Consider the following 16,202-nt stretch of genomic DNA (forward strand, 5'->3'; position numbering starts at 1 on the left):
TAAGAAATGGTCTCCTTTTTTCAATACCTCCCAAGCCATGTGACCTAGTGACTCCAAACCAATGCAGAATATTTATCCTATATGGGACTCATCAGACACACCTCTTTTTATAGTCACTGTATGCACACTGTATTTTATATGAATATTTTGTTAAAAAAAATACATTATATTCTATATGAATGGTCTTCTTTTTTCAATACCTCCCAAGTCATGTGACCTAGTGACTCCAAACCAATGCAGAATAGTTATCCTATATGGGACTCATTGGGCACACCTCTTTTTATGATCACTGTATGCACACTGTATTTTTTATGAATATTTTAAAGAAAATACATTATTTCATATAAGAAAAAGTATTTTTTTCAATACCTCCCAGGTCATGTGACCTAGTTACTCCAAACCAATGCAGAATTGTTATCCTATATGGGACTCATCGGGCACACCTCTTTTTATGGTCACTGTATGCACACTGTATTTTACATTAATATTTTAAAGAAAATACATTATTTCATATAAGAAAAAGTCTTTTTTTCAATACCTCCCAGGTCATGTGACCTAGTTACTCCAAACCAATGCAGAATATTTATCCTATATGGGACTCATCAGACACACCTCTTTTTATAGTCACTGTATGCACACTGTATTTTATATGAATATTTTAAAGAAAATACATTATTTACCAAAAGAAACTGTCTTTTTTCAATACCTCCCAAGTCATGTGACCTAGTGACTCCAAACCAATGCAGAATAGTTATCCTATATGGGACTCATCGGGCACACCTCTTTTTATAGTCACTGTATGCACACTATATTTTATATGAATATTTTAAAGAAAATACCTTATTTCCCATAAGAAATGGTCTCCTTTTTTCAATACCTCCCAAGCCATGTGACCTAGTGACTCCAAACCAATGCAGAATATTTATCCTATATGGGACTCATTAGACACACCTCTTTTTATAGTCACTGTATTTTATATGAATATTTTGTAAAAAAAAAAACATTATATTCTATATGAATGGTCCTCTTTTTTCAATACCTCCCAAGTCATGTGACCTAGTGACTCCAAACCAATGCAGAATAGTTATCCTATATGGGACTTATCGGGCACACCTCTTTTTATGATCACTGTATGCACACTGTATTTTATATGAACATTTTAAAGATAATACATTATTTACCATAAGAAACGGTCTCCTTTTTTTCAATACCTCCCAAGCCATGCGAACTAGTGACTTCAAACCAATGCAGAATAGTTATCCTTTATGGGACTCATCGGGCACACCTCTTTTTATGGTCACTGTATGCACACTGTATTTTACATTAATATTTTAAAGAAAATACATTATTTCATATAAGAAACAGACTCCTTTTTTTCAATACCTCCCAAGCCATATGACCTAGTGACTCCAAACCAATGCAGAATAGTTATCCTATATGGGACTCATCAGACACACCTCTTTTTATGGTCACTGTATGCACACTGTATTTTATATGAATATTTTGTAAAAAAAATACATTATTTCCTATATGAATGGTCCTCTTTTTTCAATACCTCCCAAGTCATGTGACCTAGTGACTCCAAACCAATGCAGAATCGTTATCCTATATGGGACTCATCGGGCACACCTCTTTTTATGGTCACTGTATGCACACTGTATTTTATATGAATATTTTGTAAAAAAATACATTATTTCCTATATGAATGGTCCTCTTTTTTCAATACCTCCCAAGTCATGCGACCTAGTGACTCCAAACCAATGCAGAATAGTTATCCTATATGGGACTCATCGGGCACACCTCTTTTTATGGTCACTGTATGCACACTGTATTTTACATTAATATTTTAAAGAAAATACATTATTTCCCATAAGGAATGGTCTCCATTTTTCAATACCTCCCAAGCCATGTGACCTAGTGACTCCAAACTAATGCAGAATAGTTACCCTATATGGGACTCATCAGACACACCTCTTCCTATAACCATTGAAAGCACACTCTATTTTATATTAATATTTTAAAGAAAATACATCGTTTCCTATAAGGAATGGTCTCCTTTTTCAATACCCCCCCCCCAAGGGAAGTGACGTAGGGACACCAAACCAATGCAGAATATCTACTAATCAGACAAACCTCAAATTAATATAATTTTTGCACATACTATTTTATAGTACCCATTTATTTCCTATGGAAACTGTGTTTTCTCAATACCTTCCATATAATAGTAGATGCCAAATCATTTTTCATATTTTGGTGTGTCTGATAAGTACCCCATAGCAGAACAGTTCTGGATTGATCTGTGTTGTCTAGGACCCCTTATATGGCAGCTATTGAGCAAAACACTGTTTTCCATAGGAAATAAATATGATTATTTAAAAAAAATTAAATATAATAGTTCATGCAAAATATTATTTCACATTGACGTGTCTGACTAGTATCACATATCAGAACAGTTCTATGTTGATCGATCTGTGATGTCTAGCGAGAAATAAGCTTGCGAGGTATTGAAAAAAGGAGACCATTCATGATGGCAAATAATGTATTTTCTTAAAAATATTCATATAAAATACAGTGTGCATACAGTGACTATAAGAAGAGGTGTGTCTAATTAGTCCCACATAGGATAACTATTCTGCATTGGTTTGGAGTCCCTAGGTCACATGGCTTGGGAGGTATTGAAAAAAAGTAGACCATTCCTTATGGGAAATAATGTATTTTCTTCAAAATATTCATATAAAATACAGTGTGCATACAGTGACTATAAAAAGAGGTGTGCCCGATGAGTCCCATATAGGATAACTATTCTGCATTGGTTTGGAGTCACTAGGTCACATGACTTGGGAGGTATTGAAAAAAGAGGACCATTCATATAGGAAATAATGTATTTTTTTTAATATAAAATACAGTGTGCATACAGTGACCATAAAAAGAGGTGTATCTGATGAGTTCCATATAGGATAACTATTCTGCATTCGTTTGGAGTCACTAGGTCACATGGCTTGGTAGGTATTGAAAAAAAGGAGACTGTTTCTTATATGAAATAATGTATTTTCTTTAAAATATTAATGTAAAATACAGTGTGCATACAGTGACCATAAAAAGAGGTGTGCCCGATGAGTCCCATATAGGATAACTATTCTGCATTGGTTTGGAGTCACTAGGTCGCATGGCTTGGGAGGTATTGAAAAAAAGACAGTTTCTTTTGGTAAATAATGTATTTTCTTTAAAATATTCATATAAAATACAGTGTGCATACAGTGACTATAAAAAGAGGTGTGCCCGATGAGTCCCATATAGGATAACTATTCTGCATTGGTTTGGAGTCACTAGGTCACATGACTTGGGAGGTATTGAAAAAAGAGGACCATTCATATAGGAAATAATGTTTTTTTTTTTACAAAATATTCATATAAAATACAGTGTGCATACAGTGACCATAAAAAGAGGTGTATCTGATGAGTTCCATATAGGATAACTATTCTGCATTGGTTTGGAGTCACTAGGTCACATGGCTTGGTAGGTATTGAAAAAAAGGAGACTGTTTCTTATATGAAATAATGTATTTTCTTTAAAATATTAATGTAAAATACAGTGTGCATACAGTGACCATAAAAAGAGGTGTGCCCGATGAGTCCCATATAGGATAACTATTCTGCATTGGTTTGGAGTCACTAGGTCGCATGGCTTGGGAGGTATTGAAAAAAAGACAGTTTCTTTTGGTAAATAATGTATTTTCTTTAAAATATTCATATAAAATACAGTGTGCATACAGTGACTATAAAAAGAGGTGTGCCCGATGAGTCCCATATAGGATAACTATTCTGCATTGGTTTGGAGTCACTAGGTCACATGACTTGGGAGGTATTGAAAAAAGAGGACCATTCATATAGGAAATAATGTATTTTTTTACAAAATATTCATATAAAATACAGTGTGCATACAGTGACCATAAAAAGAGGTGTGCCCGATGAGTCCCATATAGGATAACTATTCTGCATTGGTTTGGAGTCACTAGGTCACATGACTTGGGAGGTATTGAAAAAAGAGGACCATTCATATAGGAAATAATGTATTTTTTTACAAAATATTCATATAAAATACAATGTGCATACAGTGACTATAAAAAGAGGTGTGCCCGATGAGTCCCATATAGGATAACTATTCTGCATTGGTTTGGAGTCACTAGGTCACATGACCTGGGAGGTATTGAAAAAAGGAGACTGTTTCTTATATGAAATAATGTATTTTCTTTAAAATATTCATAAAAAATACAGTGTGCATACAGTGATCATAAAAAGAGGCGTGCCCGATGAGTCCCATATAGGATAACTATTCTCCATTGGTTTGGAGTCACTAGGTCACATGACTTGGGAGGTATTCAAAAAAGAGGACCATTCATATAGGATATAATGTATTTTTTTTACAAAATATTCATATAAAATACAGTGTGCATACAGTGACTATAAAAAGAGGTGTGTCTGATGAGTCCCATATAGGATAACTATTTTGAATTAGTTTGGAGTCACTAGGTCACATGATGTCAAAGCTATTGACAAAAAAGACTATGAAGGTAATTCAGAAGGTACTTTTTAGACGGTCCCTAAGGTCGGCTGGGAGCAAGTAGACAGGTCATCTGTTTTCACATTGTCTGCAAACACGGGGTGAAACCGGCCGCATAATTTTTTTTTTTGAATATCTGTCGAATATCCGAATATCAAATATCAAACTAACTTCACCTCGGTCTGTCAGTCAACCGCCTCCACCCCAAAGTCCATTAGCTAGACCTCTTGCTGATAAGCCATGCCTGCCTGCCTCCATGCTTCTTCACTTTCTGTCAACAGCTCTCGGCCTCATTCGGTTGGCCATCAGTATTGAGGCTAACTGCCATGGAGTCATGTAACCCCGTTCGGATGTAGAGACGTTCTGGGTCGTCTTATCTCTGTGTGTCTCTGTGTTTACCGTTTCTCTAGTTCCTGTCCTATTTTCCTGTTTTGTGCTGCTTTTTTCTTTCCTTATTTGACAGCAAAATGCCTTTATTTTCTTGTGTGTTCCACCACTCATAACTCAATATGTCTTTCACATTTATTTATTTTTTTGCCTCCGCAGATTCCTCAAATCAGCTATGCGTCGACAGCACCGGATCTTAGCGACAACACCCGCTACGACTTCTTCTCCCGCGTCGTGCCACCCGACTCCTACCAGGCGCAAGCCATGCTGGACATCGTCACGGCGATGGGGTGGAACTACGTGTCCACGCTGGCCTCGGAGGGCAGCTATGGGGAGAGCGGCGTGGAGGCGTTCGTCCAGATCTCCAGGGAGATCGGTGAGTCATACTTATGTTAGCGTGACACCGTTTATCATGGCAGCCCCCCCCTGCTGGCTGGGAGGGTGAAGTGCAGGAGTGCATGAGCACTTTGCCTCACTTGCCCTGGTGGGGATGTTTGACTGATGGGCTTCCCGGCACATCTGGGCAGAAAAATCAATCTGTCTAATTAAGCTTGTCTTGACAAAAGTCTTAAATCTCCTCACATCCAGTGTTTGACATTTCCTGTGAATGATGCTTCTGAACAGGATTAGCACCCTGGTGAGTTTGCGCTAGCAGATTTGTATTGACAGCTGGGGCCTGGGTGGGCTCACTGTCTTCGTCTTTCTGTATTTCTTCTTTCTTTTTTTGGGATGGTTCAGACTCTGCACAAGAGGCCGCTCCATATAAAGCCCCCCCCCCCCCCCAAAAAAAAAAAAAAAGAAAGTGAAACAGTCAGGCTCTCTGTTGGATTTGTCTCTGTTGTCTGTCGTGGGATGTTAAAGGGGACGATCCTGCCGAGAGATGCCTCAGTATCAGCTGTCCACACGCCAGCGAACGGGCGATAGAGAGAGGGTGCCCCTGAAGAGCACAAACACTGGGCTGATATTTCAAGCAGTGTCTGACTGTGAGGACGTCAGGACAGACACACTGCACTGGAAACTGCGTGGCCTGAATGCTAAGCACGCGTGTTGTGTTTGTGTGTATGTGTATGTGTATGTTAGTGTGTGTGTGTGTGTGAGGTGTTGGTGATTGGGCAGCAGACTACCCAGAGTTACCCCTGGGGTGTTAGCAAGTGAAAAATAGCTACGGCGATGTAGGAGAGAGAAGCTGTGGAGTTGGGGGGGGATTGCCGATCGAGTGAGAAGATGATGTGGCCTGAGTAGCCATCCTAGTTTGCCTGCACGCCCGCCCGCACACCTTTCCAACATAATCTGTCCCCTCCCATTCAATCCAATGGAAATGAACAGTTATTATGGAGGCGGCGCAGTCCCCGAAGCAAAAGCAAAGCCCCCCCCCCCCCCATCCCCACACTCCTCCTAGCAGCATTGCATTGCGGGGTGTTTAATTGTACGCTTTTAAAATTCACGAGCCGTATCGTGCGCTCACACAGAGGGGTTGGGCGGTAACAGCGAACACCCACCAGCCTTATTACACACCTAACCGGCCTGTTGTTCGTGGGCTAATGGGTCCCAGAGTATCTCACAGGCTCCTGACAGTTCTGCTGAGGGGGAATACATCAGTGCTGTACGGAGTTGTGTCAGTGTGGTGATTTGCGAAACATCACAGTCCACTTTGCGAGATGAAGTGGAGTGTGTGTGTGTGTGTATGTGTGTGTGTGGCGGGGGGGGTTGTTGAGGGGGAGGAGGAAAAGGTGGAGGAAGAGGAGGGGGGTGGGAGAAGTATAGGGTTGGAGAGAAAGACAGGCAGGTGGGAAATTGATGGTGGTAGAGATGGAGAGAGGGATAGAAATGGATGGTGAATAAATGGAAAGGGAGGGGACAGAGGGAGGAGGAGGAGGAGAGATGGAGAGATGGAGAGGAGGGAGAGATGGTGCTAGGCCAGCTAGGCTGCTCCCATTCGTTCTCTGCTGCCTCACCCACCCACCCATATTGCCCCTCCCCTCTCCTTCACATCTCCAGATTGCTGAGGGGATTTTGTTTTCTTTTTTTCTTCTCTCCTCCTCTCTCGGTGTTAGATTTCCCATCTGAGACAGATGACAGGCTCAAGTCTTCCAGCTGCAACACAAGTGGTGGATTAAAACTGAGAGACAAAGGACTTAACAAGCATCCAATTAGCTGCCGATCTAATGTCACGTAACAGTCGAATGAAAAGTCAATAACCAGGCAACAATGAGGCTCTTGTTTTCCGGTGTCTGCTTAATGAGGGAAACAACGTACGATTTCCGCGCTCTTTCTGCTTCATCTGTCCTCAGAAGAAGAAAAAAAAAAACGGGGGGTGAAATACAATACATCAAACTCACACTGACCTTTACATGACAAGCGCATTAACCTTAGATTATCAAATTAATTTGCTGCCCTGTGCAGAGTACGTAAATGATAGATAACCAGCGGAATAGGGAGCGCCACCACAAATGCAGCGGATTTTTGAAGCGCAATGAGTCACTTTTTCTAGAATACATTTCATCTGACGGGTGAGCAGAGATGTCAGAGAGTGTGACGTTGAGCTTCTGCGGCCTCCACGCGGAAGAATCCTCCACCCCCACCACACTCCTCCACCCCCCCTCCCCCCGCCCACACCAGCTCGCCTCGCCGTGTCAAGCGGGACGGTTCGCCGCTGTGCCGGGGCTCCTCGTCTCCGCAACTGTCTCCGACAGCCATGATGAAGGACGCGGCTAACGCGGCTAACGGCAGCATGATAGATGTGACCTCATTGTCCGTTGCGCTGGCTCCGTGAGAAGTGGGGCAGATTGGAACCCACATCCGTAGTACCCCCTCCTCAGCCGCCCACCCTCCTTCAGGATAGCGCTGTGTCTTCCGTCCTCTTCGCCTGCCTTGTCGTGACGGTTTTATCCCCTTCCACACGTTCTCGGCCCGCGCCTGTCTGTCAGGCTTAGAACCTGTTAATGAGGCCTGACAAAGTTCCTCCGCCTGTCATCACTGCTGTCGTTGTGTGGCAGCCAGGGCAATCTGTGCATTATGATATAGCTGTACTATGTCTGTGCATTATGATATAGCTGTACTGTATCTGTGCATTATGATATAGCTAACTGTTGGCAGACATGCTTCTTCTCAGTCTACCATCCCTGCTACATTGTATATGCTGATCTGCCAAGGCACCCAGAAATACATGCCGTATTGTAATAATAACTCGTGGCTTTCTTAGTGGTAGGATTATCCTTATCGTGTATACATTATCATATATATATATCATATATATATGGTAATGATGAGTCTTGACTGGGAGGTTTTAAGCAAACTCCATATTTAGTCTGGTAGCACACAGACAATTACAATGCAAAACCAGGCAGTTGGACTCTGACTAATAGGTAAGAACACTGGGTGGAGACTGCATACAAATTACTTGGCTTCCAGTCATACCCTGCTCCGCCTCTACATTAAAGTGTGTTTCCTCCAAACCTGCAAAAGCTCTCTGGAGACAGACACCCGCGCACTCCCTGGGATCTCCCGCTAGTTCCCCAACCCTGCTCCCCAGGCGCCACTACTCCCTGCCTGCCTGCCTGCACCCACGTCTGACAGCCCTCCCTGTTCTCCCCGACCGGCCTCGTGTCAGGGTATGGAGGGTTTCCGTCTCCTCTCCTCTCCTCAGAGTCCAGTGACAGCTCCACTGCTCCCACTCTCTCTTCCTCCCTCTCTTCCCTCTCCTCCCTCTCACCGACCCCCCCCCCCCCTCTCCCATCATGGCTGGCCAGTGGCAGTCCCTCGCCTTCATCAGTGCACCTCTGAAGGCAGCCAGTTGGAGTGAGTGTCCACCTCTCCTCTCCTCGCCCGGGCTCGGCTGCTCCTAATGACCGTCGTGCTGAATCAATTAGGTGCTCTCCTGAAACTCTGCTGCAGGCCCCCGAGCTGCCAGCTCATTCAGGGAGACCCCAGGGCTCTGGAGGGGCAAGGCATGTATCCCTGTGTTTAAAGTCCTAAATGAACCATTAGCTAGGCAGAGCAAGGGAGGGAGAGAGTGAGAAAGAGAGAGAGAGAGAGAGAGAGAGAGAGAGAGAGAGAGGGAGAGAGATGGAGAGACTGAGCAAGAGAGGAGGAGAGAGAGAGGGGTAGAGAGAGCATAACCACAGATTAAACAAGGGGTTTGCTGTTATTTTTGGTCAATACCTCCCCAGTGGGCAGGCGAACGTTGAGTGCATGCTTCAGAGAGTTGTGCAGTCACCGACCTCATCTTCTCCCCATAAGCCAGCGTGGATTAAAGTCAAGGCATTTGCATAATATCATGGAACAAGGGGTTTAGTCAGTGGCCCAGAACAGCCACACAGAGGAAGAGCGCAGTTCAATTGGAATGGGAGAAATCCGGCACACAAGGCGTTGTGACGCCAAAGACAAGAAGAAACGAGCAAACACTCCCCAAGCAGCATCTCAGAAGGTTTTCTGCAATCTGTAATCACATTAATAGATTTAATCTTGACATTATTTCCCGTTGTTGTTCTTCAAGCGATATTCTCGCATCGACTCCCTGAGAATTGCTTTTGCGGAGCCGGCGTCTCCCCAAAGGTTTTTTTTCCGATGCCATGCACAAAAGTTACATCACAAAACCCCGGTGCCACAAGCGAGCACTCTTAGATCCATCAACTCGCTTTAAAAAAACAACAACACATGTGACAAGATCCAGCTGCTCTTGTCTCTATTCATCGCATCCCAGCACCATTGAGTTAGGAAAGGCCCCCTTTTTATGATAGGAAAGGAAAGGCAATTTTCTGATTTATGAGAGATGGTGCAGAAAAGCTTATCACTGCAGAGTGCGCAGGATATCCTTTACTGTCAGCGTCGTCCCTTGGGTGGGTTTAGCGGCAAAGATCTTTGTCCTTGATTATGTGCTACCAAGATCAAGGGTACATGACAACGCTATTCATCATTGTCTTGCACAAGAGAGTGAGCGGCGGGAAAACACATCAAACACCACATTTGTTACCAATTAACGAGACGTGCTTTTGTCTCAAGGTGAAACCACACCAGCATTTCACCATCTATTCTTTTTTTTTGCGTCGAGTCGTGTTAGACAAGAAAAGAAGCAATGTTTCCCTCAATGGGATTTGTTGACACTTAGTCTTGTGTTCTTTCGATCCAAAAATATGGGTATTCGTGTAAGTATGTGTGTGTGTGTGCTTTTATGTGTGCGTGTCAGTGTGTTGTGCTTGTTCAGAAGCCACGAACAGATAAACACCGAATCTCTTAAGAAAACTGAACACGGGTGTCACAGCTCAGACAGATGATAGCATCGCCTCATCAGGGCTTTCCCTCATGTATTAGTTCCGTTCCGAAAAACACAACCGCAGGCTGGAGAGAAGAACTTGACAAGCCAGAAAGTTCCTACAAACAAACAGCCTCTCCCCGCCCTTCACACCCACATCCCCCAGGCCGAGCCAGAGCCCTCAAACCCTCCCACTGCCCAAAGTGACCAGTATACTCTGGCATTAAACTCAAAAGTGCTTTTCAGACAGAGAAGCCTCAGAGTGGAATAACATGCTCAGTCCATTCCTACCCCCGACCCCCCCCCCCCCCAAACCCCTCTCGAAAAAAATAACATTTTCTTTTTCACAATGGAACACAAGCCGTGTGGGTGTGTGTGTGAATCTGCCTGCACAACCTAAAAGCACTTTACTGCCAGTAATGTTCTGCTTCAGTGCCTCCTGCTTGACTCAAGGCCTGTGGAAAAGCATCTTTTGATTTTTCGAGGTCAGAGATGTCAAGGCCGAAATAAATTGCAAAAAACAATGTTGGTATTATTGTGTCGTTAAAGACTGCTTAGAATGAAAGAGGTATCAAAAGGCATGAGATGTCATATAGAACTGTCAGTGGCCTCCATGCATTTAGCTGTCAAATGCAGTGAGTCATTTTTTTGCTATCATTTTTCTAAGTTGGTTTAAATGGGATGTGGACAAAGCCCACTCTGAAAAATGACAAACAACTTTGGAATTCTCATATCTTCTTTGTTCCTTTTTCATGTGCAAAATAGAAGAGAAATAAAAATAAAATACGCCTCAATATGAAAAGGTCTTTGGAGAATTAAGCATGACAAATACCTGGGGCACAGAAATGCACTGTTAAATTAACTGCAAAGGTTACGCAATCCTGTTCCTACCCAAACAACAGACCTAACTAATCCCATGGCCACCTGGATTCTGAATGTCCTCCTTGGCATGGGTGGGCAACTATTATTCTCCGCAGCCACAGATGAGTGTAGATTGAGTATAAACATTGATTGTGGAGAAAGCGAACCCCTCCACCGCTCTCCCATTACGCAAACCACACAGGCATTGTTCCTTTTAGTGTCCGTAAGAGACAAATGTGATGGGGCTCGAGGAAGGTGGGGTGGGTTAACGGAGGTGGGAGGAGGGAGTAGGGGGGGGTCCTCTTTTCATCTGCCAGGGCTGCGATTTCGATTGCGGATCTCTCGTTGGCGAACCCAAAAGCGGGCACTTAAGAGGGCCTGTAATGAATCACCGACCGGCGGGGTGATAGATGGAGGCTGGGGCCTAGTCTGATTAGCTGGGTCTGAATTCCCGGAGAAATGTGGGCCCTGTCGGCACGGCGATTAAACAGTCGTCGGCATGACAACACTCCTCCTTGTGTTTGCCGCTAGGCTCAGGACAATGCGAGAAAAATGTAGGGGCCGTTGCTGCTGCTTTCTTTCTCTCTCTCTCTCTCTCTCTCTCTCTCTCTCTCTCTCTCTCTCTCTCTCTCTCTCTTTTTCCTGTTTCTCTCTTACATCTCGGCCTCTCTTGCCCTCTCTTTGCTTCGTTCCTAAATGAAAGTCGAGACGTGTGCTTTTGTTGTGCCACCGTCTCCCCAATGACGGCTTGTTAGCTAGACAGCGAGTTTCCATCTTTGTTGGGGGGGGTCACTCACTCACAGTTAAGAGGGGATGTGTAAGGATGGTAAGGAAAGAGAGGAGAGAGAGCAAGAGTGAAAGTAAAGAGAGAAAGAGAGAGAGAGAGAGAGAGAGAGAGAAAGGGAGGGTGACGATGGAGGGGAGCTTAAGTGTGTCCTGATGAGACCTTTCGACTCCTCTTCTGCTCTTTAGGTCAAGAACTCGGCCTTGTGCAAATGTCAGGAGTCATATTTCAGAAAGCACTAAAAGACGGTCATTAAAAGGACCTGACAACTTAAGTCCCCAAACAGCTGAAGTGTCTAGTCTCCATGGGAAGGGCTGAGCGAGGAAGACAAGAAGCCATTAAATGGTCACCATTCCTCACCTGAGTAATGTGTGAATATTTTCATTTTCATTTTCAGAGGAAGACCACACTTCCTCTGTTCCAGTTCATCATTTCTTTTTCAGAGGAAGACCACACCTTCTCTCAGGGCCGGATCGCCCTATACGCACTCTACGCAAGTTGTGTAAGGCCTTGCAAGTAAAGGCCCCCTCTCCCGTCTTCCTTTGAGTCAAGCTAGTGACGGAAGATATACAGTTATAGCGACAGTGTCTCATACATCAAGAATGTGAAAGCCTTCAGGGAATGAAAAAAGGAAGAAGAAACTTTACGAGAATTAACAGCGGGAACAGCAGTCGGGTAAACTATTCCTCGGTTTGATGTCAACAAATAATTTGAGTATAGTAATGTAATCTCTCCAGCATGTGTTGGTGGCCCAGCCTACCTTACAGGGAAGTGAATCCCCTGATCTGTCTGCGGCTTGCTTGCCAGCCTTTTCCAGTCAGAGTACTTCGCAAAAGTTGTGAAATATAACCGCATATTCCGTTTTTTGAATGCAGGTGACTGGCTACATTTTGGGAAAATATATATATTTTAATGCGTGCATGCTTTAGATGAAACCAGTAGTTTTTCAGCAGAAACATGTGAGGACCCGTCTCTAAAATAATCTGTGATTTCACTCTTCCCATACATTTTTTTAAAACAAGTCGATGGTTTTAAAATGTTTCAGTCTAGCTTTAGTTGGTTTAGATTCAACTGAATACATGCAAAATCGAAAATTGCCTAATGGATTAACTTTGATTTGCTGTGCTGCATACTGGACAATAGATGCACATAGTAAATTAAATGAAGTAGGACTATTTAGTAGGTTTAATAATATTTAAATAAGTCTACGTTTGAAAAAAGAAATCGAAGGGAATCCAGTCCAGTACACATGTCTTTGGCATAACCTACTACAGACATAGGTGAAAAACAGTCAGCCTCAGTCAGTAATAGCACAACCAGATATGTACAGCCAGCTTCAAAAGCAAGCAGCCCAGACCCTAAAATTGGGCATCTATAGCTGTGAAGGTGATTCACACAATTATTTTTCTTTCCCCAAAAAACACTTAACTTCTGTTAACATCCAAAATGGGGTGGGATGATTGTATTGGGAGCACTGGGGTATCAGGTGGGACTGTACAAAAATAACATTTTGGTCCACAGAGTTCAGGTAGAAGGGGCCCTTAGCAGAATTTTACTTAGGCCCCCATGGAGGTGGCACTGCCTCCTCTGTTCCCCTCCGTTTAGTGTTTCCTTCATAGGGATGACAAGGGTGCATTCCGATCGCCTCGTAGTAGACTGCCAAGTAAATTGTACAGGGTGTTCAGCCATATTAAGTGATATTTCGTTCCGTAGAGAGTGACAGTGTTAAGTTTGAAGTGAACTGCACAGTGTGTAGGGAGCTAGTGAACATAGCTCACTTCACCGGAAGTTAGATGGCACCCAGAGTTCAGTAAATGGTCCGAAGCGGCCGTATTTGCAGATAAACGTCACTTGTTTGTTTTTTTTGGCTTTTTTATGCTTGGATTTTGTGATAACTAGCGAGAAAGACCCTGTACATAAAAAAAAAAAGCCAAACAAAGTTATTGTAATCCCAAAACACGTCTGAAATGTTGTGAACGAAAGCAAGCTAGCAAGCTAACTCTCCACTGTTTTGAATGGATAATGCGTTGGACACGACTTGTGAATCCAAACATCAACTATGAACTAGCAGGGCATTCCAAATAAAATGGTTTTAGCGATCGAGATCCCTGTGAATTTTACACCCTGTGCAGTGGGTAGGGAGTAGGGAATTCAGCGTAGGGACCCTTGTAATCGGAACACACCCATAGTCTCTGGGTATGGGTGATCAGCTGACCATGAGGTCATGTTAGAATAGTCTGACTTGAAAGACAGGCACACCATTCCATAGTGACACAGCTAAAGGAATTCCTTTAATCTGTGTTCTGGAATCTTCTGTCAGGACATCGTCTTTATGTCCTTTAAGACGGCCCCACAGGGACCGACTGTGGACTCCAACACGACAACACACCAGCGATCTCGACCTCGGGTCAGAATGTCACTCACAAAAACCTCTTGGGAGCACTTGGTAGCAGAGAGAGGGAGGGAGTTAGTTGGTGATTGAAAAAAAACGGAAAAAAAACAAAGAGAAAGAGAGTGTGAGTGCAGACAGAGAGAGAGAGAGAGAGAGATAGAGAGAGAGAGGAAGAAGAAAAGAAAGAGAGAGTGCTCTGAAGCCAGTTACTGTCAGATCAATGCTCTAGTCTTTCCCCATAGCCGACACGGTACACGCCACTGCATCCTTCACAGAGAATGGAAATCAAGACAAATGAACACAATGAATCGGCGCAGTTGGCAGCGTTTGAGGGCCGCGGCGCTGAAAAGGGACTGATTGTACTGTCTCACACATTAGCCGATAAATGGCTGACATCATCAGTGTTTGCCCAGTGTTGTACGGAGGCGTGATCCGCCGCCATACATCACGCCGCTACAGAGCTGCAGGTTGCAGGAGTGCTTTACGATGCTCGCATCAATCTCCCCCCCCCCCCCCCCCCCACACACACACAGACACACACACCTTTAGCCTTTCTCCCTTTGTGCCTCTCCTCTCCCCCCCCCACAACCGAGCGTGGCTCCAGAGCACCCTGTAGCTCTTCATCAAGCTTCGCACTCCCTCCCATTTGGGGCAGATTGGCCCCCGGCAGCTGAATTGGCTTCACTATGAAAAGAAGCTGATCAAGGGGATGACAGCCAGTGAGAGAGGCCTATTTGTGCATTTTGTGGATGCTGTGGATGTGTACCAAGTGTGTATATGCACACTTGCATGTGTGTGTGTTGGATATGTGGAAGACTGTGTACACACATTTGTATGTGTGGGTTGGATATTAAGTGTGTGTGTGTGTGTCTGTCTGTCTGTGTGTGTGTGTGTGAGAGAGAGACACAGGATGGTGGGTGTATGCATCTTTGTGTTGTGGAAGATGCTTTGGAATTGGGAAGAACTTTATCCTCTTTCTGTTTAAAACTTCTAAATTAGATTTCCTGCATATTACACGTGAATGCCCTGTGGTCGACACAAGGCTCCATGCAAAACCAATTATATAATTCTGTCAGGGCTGTGAATTGGCAAATGAAGTGAAATTAACCATTTTTAAAAAAAAATCACACAGACTTACCTAAGAGGCAATTGAGGGGTTAGGAAAACCCATAAGGAATATAACATCAGCCATTTTTTTTTTCTGCCGCTGCTTGTTTCAGTTGTTATATGAAGTCATTTTTGCCCTAGTCTCTGCCTGACAAGTAATTTATTCATCCACCAACAAATGTTGTAAAACCATGGATTTAAAAGTTTCATCATTCCCAAGCTTCTCATTTCTCACTTCTGAAAACTTGTATTATTCAGACGAGGGATCAGAATTTATGCAAGGTTCAGACATGGCTTTATATTCAACCTCTCTCCATTCTCTCTCTCTCTTTCTCTCCTGTTCTCTCTGTCTCTCTCTTTCTTTCTTCCTCTCGTGGATTCTGACTAGTTTTGATTTTATGTGCCACCTTACTGAAGCCCTACAAAAAAATAAATTGGCTGTTTTATGACTGGAGCCTCACGGAGGTAGGTGGGGAGAGCAAAGTGGTGTGTGTGTGTGTGTGTGTGTGTGTGTCTGTGTGTCTGTGTGTGTGTGTAAGGAAGAAAAGCACCCGTGGAAGATAGAGTGTGTGCCGAGCGAAAGAAGTGTATCTCCTCCGCCCTGCGGCACACCTCGGTAGCCTGGGAGGAGATTTATACAGAGGTTCGAGAGAGAGATTCATCAATGTGCGCGACCGTTGACAAAAAAAAGAATAATAAAAAAAATGAGGAACACCACCGAGTCCAGAAGGCGCGACAGAATGGTCGCTGAGTGAAAACGAAATCTGCAATCCGATTATCATTAATTGCGTTTGTGGGTTTGTGTGTGGTGGGCCAACGGGACGGGCGGGACTAAATTGGGGAACTGTAATTAGACGAGG

The 16,202-nt window shown here is 43.7% G+C and overlaps 1 protein-coding gene across 1 annotated transcript in view; it reads left to right on the forward strand.

The window, feature by feature from the left end:
• The first annotated feature begins 5,196 nt into the window (after positions 1-5,196).
• The window catches only part of grm8a (glutamate receptor, metabotropic 8a), a 119,567-nt gene continuing 108,561 nt past the window's right edge, over positions 5,197-16,202 (forward strand). Inside the window, exon 1 of the mRNA XM_076297069.1 lies at positions 5,197-5,323. Within this exon, the coding sequence (XP_076153184.1) occupies positions 5,212-5,323 (112 nt within the window). The 5' untranslated portion in view covers positions 5,197-5,211. The remainder of the gene's footprint in view (positions 5,324-16,202) is intronic.

The sequence above is a fragment of the Alosa pseudoharengus genome, unplaced genomic scaffold (genome assembly GCF_046254945.1).
Source record: "Alosa pseudoharengus isolate Yale_2024_CS ecotype anadromous, Long Island Sound unplaced genomic scaffold, YU_APseudo_1.1 YU_APseudo_1.1_scf_20, whole genome shotgun sequence".
NCBI lineage: Eukaryota > Metazoa > Chordata > Actinopteri > Clupeiformes > Clupeidae > Alosa > Alosa pseudoharengus.